This window comes from Perca flavescens, chromosome 1 (assembly GCF_004354835.1).
Source record: "Perca flavescens isolate YP-PL-M2 chromosome 1, PFLA_1.0, whole genome shotgun sequence".
NCBI classification, from domain to species: domain Eukaryota; kingdom Metazoa; phylum Chordata; class Actinopteri; order Perciformes; family Percidae; genus Perca; species Perca flavescens.
In genome coordinates this window covers 973,768-980,000 of record NC_041331.1, presented here as the reverse complement: position 1 = coordinate 980,000, position 6,233 = coordinate 973,768, and the positions used below count along the sequence as shown (strand labels likewise).

The window sequence follows — 6,233 nt, the reverse complement described above, 5'->3', positions numbered from 1 at the left end:
ATGAAGTTTATTATAGTAGCTGATGATTTGTGTTGGTGTAAAAGTAATTTAGTATTATCATGATGTACATTCTGTCCATCTTGCTTTGTGCTTCTACACATTTGATGCAGCCGTGGACTCTGATATTTCACATATTGTGACTCTAGCTGTAAAAATGATATAGGATATAAGGTTGATATAAGGCAGATGACAGCCAGACACTATTTGTCAATGGGGTCCGTAAACACAGAGGTCTGCACAGCATCCTGTTGGTTGAGATGGAGACATGCTTTGACTTAATTTCAGCTTGAGCTGGAGAAAAGCTTGCTGTCGGACCACGAGCTGCGGCTGCTGGAGGACGCTGAGAGGATGAGTCGGAAGCAGGCAGACGACTATGACTCGGATGAAGAGGGCGAGCGTGGGGACCAGGAGATCGTGTTGGCTCAGGACCTGGAAGACTCCTGGGAGCAGAAGCTGAAGAGCTTCCAGGCAGCGCTGAGGGTCACGGGTCAGTCTGGGAAATGAACAAAATGTTTGACCATTGGGGTACACAAGTAAACCAGAAAATAAACTATGAAAATCTCCTCGAATATTACAAATGTGCCTGATGAAATAGATGATAGTATTCAGCCTTTTGTCTTGCTCCGATCGTTAATCAAGTGGAAAAGAAATTTAGATAATCTGAATGCGTCGCACACATCTGGGTTTAAAGTAAATTACCAGGGAGGAAAGAGGCTTAATATTACTTTCAGTACAGGATTCTAATGTTTTTTTTGACATTCAGGAAGTCTTTTAGCTGCAGCACTCCCAATTAGCATTTTATTCCCTGTGACATTTCCAAAGTTTGTGTACATTCTGCTCTCCAGTCACAGAGAGACGTACAGTAGCTTTTGTAAGTGCCGTTGACGGTCCTGTCTCTCGTTTAGCTGATGCAGATAAGGACTTGACCTCGTTGGAGCGCTGCCTGGCCAACTCGCTGCTTCTCTTGGCCGAGCAGAAGGTCGGGGGTGAGAAGCTGTGGCTGCTGCCTCAGACTCCGTGGCAGGAAGGAGAAACGCTGCGGCAGACGGCCGAAAGAGCCCTCACTTCCCTGCCAGGTAACGTAGACATGAGTTTTAAAGGCTGATGCAATTAATGTTTGAATGAAGCTGGTGCTATGTTGTGCTGCTATTTAGTCCACTGTTTTGAAACCCTCTAAATTAGTATTTAGTATTTTATAATAAGCATTTAAGTGATTTCCCTTCAATTCTGTTTAATCACAGGGCACTGAAGCCACATTGAGCTGAATGTTTAATGCAGCTCATGGAGACCTATCATTAACTCTCCATCCATCCCTCCATTAACTATGAAATATATTCAATTTGTCATTATATTACTATATAAAATATTAGACATGTAGGCAACACTGGTTGATATCAGAACTGTAAAGTCCCCATGTGCAGAGTTTTTATGTTGTTATAATATATTGCTGTGACGGTGCCTTTTTTATATTAACACTGGGAAATAACCAAAGTAGAAGTCTTTAAATCCTAGATGCAGGGGCTTCAATAAAAGTTAATTTCTTACATGGATAAATCAGCAAAATGATGTGCCTTTCTAAATGCAGTTTACAGAAACAGCAGGTGGACCCAGACGAATGTCTTCCCTAATACAAAGTCTATTATTCAACCAATCACAGAGGTCTGCATGGTATCGATTAAATTGTAGAAATTGGTTATAATATATTTTAATTAACCTCAAAGCCATTGCTTATGGCAGGATGTAAGGTACTATCCATATCCTAAATATCAGCTGTTATGGGTTGTACTATCGTCAACACACTCCAATTGCTGCATTATTACCGTATCTCCATCCTAGCTGGTGTGACCCGGTTTTATCCTCGGGATCATTCAAGTTTTAATGGGATCTGATCTCAAATAGCTTGATTAACCACAACAAGAGGATCAGAACAGCGTTGAACGTCCAACCAACTAATCATTTCTATACGCAGCATTTTACCATTCATATTCCAGAGGGTGGTTCCAAGCTGTCCCATCCACTGATGTCAGCTGTAGATTAGGTTTGAGCTCATGGATCTACATTGCTGTCGGGCAGAAACCTTGTATCTCCCTATTTTGTCCTTTTATTTATTTTTTCATAAATCAGTGTTTGTGGGTTGACAGTGTGTGAGGTAAATAGCTCAATAAAAATGTTTTCTATTTAGCTTTTTTTTTTTTATTATTTAAAAAAAAATATATATATAACGGTTATGGACATACAAGGATTTTGCGCGACAGCGACTCAGCAACTGACCAAAAGGACAATTGGGGTCACAGCTGGCAACACCTGGAACAAATATTCCAGTGACCCTGTGATGACCCCTGACACAAGAGATTTAACATTATTAATTATGTTAATTATTATTAACATAAACTGCTTTTTTCATCTTCTTCCTTTTCTTTCTCTCTCTCTGCATCCAATAGAAGTCCAGGTTTTAAGCTCTTACTTTCCACTCGACATTACCCTGTGCCATTTGGTGGAGGGTTTTATTTAAAGTGCCTCACAGAAGCAGGAGTCGATCCATTTTGAATACAGCCGGACTCAGTGGGAACACATGGCTGTGTTGGTCTGCCTGTTGAGCCAACTTGGAGCATGTGATTTAGACGACATGAGATTTGATTAAAACTTAATTGAGAGTGTTGTTGTCACAGCGGAGAATGAGAAAGAGACCACACTTAATTAAAATAAAGCATAGGCTAAATAAAGCTGCAGCATCTGCACAAAACTTCAGAACATCTGCACTTGAGCTCACCTTTAGTCTCCAGCTGAATGAACTGGCCCCCTGTTCTCTGTCCACAGCAGCTGCTTTCAAGGCGACTTTCCTCGGCAACGCCCCCTGCGGAGTGTACAAGTACAAACTGCCCAAAGCTGCTCGGACGGAGAGCTCGGTCGGAACAAAGGTGTTCTTCTTCAAAGCCATTCTGTCAGACAGCGGTCCCCCCGCAGCCCCAAACGCTCCTTTTCTGTGGGTGAAGAAGAATGAACTGCAGCGCTACCTGAAACCAGCATACATGATGAAGGTTGACCGCTTCATCCTCGACCTGTGACGCTGACGTACAGAACTATATTTATGAGGCCCAGAAAGTTACCCTTGTTGCTTATCTGTCGTCTTGTATACTAAAATGTTCTTTCATTCAATATGTGTTGTATAAATAAATAGTTTTTTTTTTTTCCCATACTGTGTGGGTTTTAAGTTAGCAAAACCGTCAGATTTAACCTGCACCTTACATGACCCAGAGGATATCTACGGCCGTATGTATAAAACTTTAACACAATTATCTTAAAATTAGTCCTAACTATGACTTATGAGTCAACATTCTCAGTAAAAAAGTAGGCTTTAGAGGTTTTGTAAAAAGAAGCTAAAAGTTACTTGCAGCAAAGTCTGATTCTTAAATACACGCACCCACAATGCCCCTAACCCTAACCCCACGCACCCACATCCTCAAGCACTGAATCGCCCAATAGCAAGCTTTAAAAGGTGACCAACGGCATCACTGCGTCATGCACGCCATGTCGTGATTAAAACTACCCATCGTGCATTGTGTCACATACTAACTTCAGTACACTGAAACATGCGAGAAGAAAAGCTTTTTCATGATATATGCAGTTATGTAGACCATGTCAATATGGGCTATTTGAAATAATACTCCATAATCTTAAATGAGTTAAAAAAGGATATAGTAACATCTGTGGAGAGCCTATAAAATGTCTGTGTGTTAATCAAATTCATGTTTAATTGTTTCACATTTTCTGAAACAGAAGGGTTATCTAGACCAGTGGTTCCCAACCTGGGGTCCGGGCACCCCTCAGGGGGGCGCCAAAGATCACAGGGGGGGTGAGTCTTTATCTGGTTTGAGGTTGAGGTAAAAATAAAAAATACTTGCACATGTTAAACAAATTATGATATTACACTAGAATATATAATGTAGACATAAAGTCTGTATGAAAACTACTGTATATATTTTTGTTCTCGCTTAAAATTGTAGGCAGGCTACTTAGTAGGCCAAACCTCCGGGACCTCTTAACCTGGGACCCTTGCTGTCCTCAGGTCAGCCGCTAGCTGTTAGCTGTTAGCTGCTAGCATCCTCGTTTTTCCTGCCGCCACGGCATCACTGTTATATGAATGAAACATGGCGGAGAAACGTAAAAGTCCTGATAAAGTCCTTTTCTTAGACATGAGTAGGGGGGGCGCCAAGGAACAAAGGTTGGGAACCACTGATCTAGACATTTCCATTACAGGTTTTTCATTTGTGATTTTTAAGCTTAGCTAAACTCACACTTGTAGTTCAGTTTAGCTAATCATTTTTTAAAAACATTTTATTATTGATACATATGTGTGGTTAATGTGAACATTAGGAAGAATCACACGTACATGATTATTTATCATCAGTTAGAAAGAAAGCACATTTAACACAGGAGGTTTTCCAGGAAAAATGATTATCAGTTTAAACAACCATATTAACTGAAAGTTAGTTAGTTTTTTTGTTTAGAACTGCAGCAGTTAATGAGTACACACCGAGCACTGAAAACCAAAGTGTTGTTGCTGCAGTGCACACTTAATCCTGAACTGTGTGGGCCTGCACATTCTCCCAGTCCACATGGTATCCCAGTCTAACAGTAGATGGCAGTATTTGCACACCAGTCACACAGGAGCACTGCGAGAAGCTGTGTAATTACGCCTGTGTGTGACCTCAGAGGGCAACTGCAGAGAGAGCTGTTCTGATCAACTTGGCTTCCTCTTACTCATACTGAAAATATCCATCATAGCAGGCAAATGTTCCTGGAATAGCTACGATAATTCGTCTTAGGTAAGAGCATTCTGATGTTCCCAATCCAGCGTCTGTTCTTTCTATTTGTATCTGCCGGGATAGGGAGTTATTAATGTTGTAGACATTGGCATTAGATTTTTCCATCTTTATTTTCAGGGTTTGTTGAAAGCCCGTGGCCTGAACTGGTTGTGAGATTGGTGGTGCAACGCAGCGCCGCTCTGTCAGCTGAGATATGAAGGTCATGCAGAGCTAATAAATGCCATTTCTAACTGTTAGACGATTTGGTTTGCGCGAAGAAACAAGGGCTTACTGTTCTGCGGCTGACAGTGGGCTGTTGCGGCCCTCCGTCCGGTTCTGGTACCTGATGTCAAATCAAGGTGTAATCACAGGTACAAAAAGAGAAACAGCCGCAGCTTTCATCTCCGAGGGGAGTCTGATGAAAGCGTGAAAGGGCCTGAGAGGATAGAAAAATGGGCTTGGGATCAGAGGGCTGCCAGTCTGAATCCTGAAACCATCAGGGAGTTGTAAGTGATCAACTGTCTGTCCACCATCCATGGAAAACCAGTCAGGGTACCCTTGAGCATGGCACTTAACCCAAACTTGCTGCTGTTGAACTGCTCAGTGGAAAACAAGAGAGGACTGTTGATTGAGAAATAACTGTGTAAATGCAAGATAGATAAATGTTAAAGGGGCATTCCACCAATTCTACATGTCAAAATGAATGTAACAGGGTTCCCTACTTTGACTGGGAAAACAGTTATAAAATGTCCTCCATGTCACTGGAGGAGCTTTGTCACGTCTCAGAAAATGATGATCTGATCAGGATGGGTCTAACTAAAACATGCTATTGAGTTGCATTATGGAGCAGAGGAGGGTCTGGCTACTCCACACAGCATTCCTGGATGGGAGAAAAATGTGCTCTGGTTTAATGGCATTTCTTTAAACCAATCACAATCGTCATGGGCGGTGCTAAGCTCCACCGGAGCGGTTAACCATAGTCCTCACAAATCCACCGGAGGTTAGAACGCCAACACAGAGACAGAGGAAGGAAACGGACAAAAGACATGCATCCGGCGGAATTTCCTGCCACCAGAGCAATCCCGGAAGTGGAACGTCGTGGATGTAGACTAACTAATGACATTTTGAACAGTCTCTTTTTTTGTCTCTTGTGAGTCCTCCCAACTTCATGGAAGTGTAATATGAGTACTTTTTACAAGTTTTAAAAAGGAAGAGTTATTTGTCCAAATCTTTTAATATGCACTAATGCACTAATAATACACTAGCAGTTAAAGGCATAGTCCAGCAAAATATTATTGTACTTTCATAAAGTTAAGGGACTTGCAAGTGACATGTCAAAAACAAAGCAGCGGAGACCAAGATGTTTAGTTCCTACTGTTGGTCAAGCTCCAAAGAAACTGTAATCTACATTTCCCATAATGCAAGTCA

At 41.6% G+C, this 6,233-nt stretch overlaps 1 protein-coding gene across 2 annotated transcripts in view; it reads left to right on the top strand.

Annotated features, from left to right (window-relative positions):
- Window positions 1–3,196, top strand: part of mrpl46 (mitochondrial ribosomal protein L46) — an 8,252-nt gene extending 5,056 nt beyond the window's left edge. Inside the window, exons 2-4 of one of the 2 annotated variants that reach the window (XM_028579756.1) lie at window positions 286–487; window positions 906–1,076; window positions 2,821–3,196. In XM_028579756.1, coding sequence (XP_028435557.1) covers window positions 286–487; window positions 906–1,076; window positions 2,821–3,065 — 618 coding nt within the window. In that variant the 3' untranslated portion in view covers window positions 3,066–3,196. Of the gene's footprint in view, window positions 1–285; window positions 488–905; window positions 1,077–2,817 lie in introns of both variants that reach the window. The other variant, XM_028579749.1, reaches the window with a different exon arrangement.
- Window positions 3,197–6,233: the final 3,037 nt, after the last annotated feature.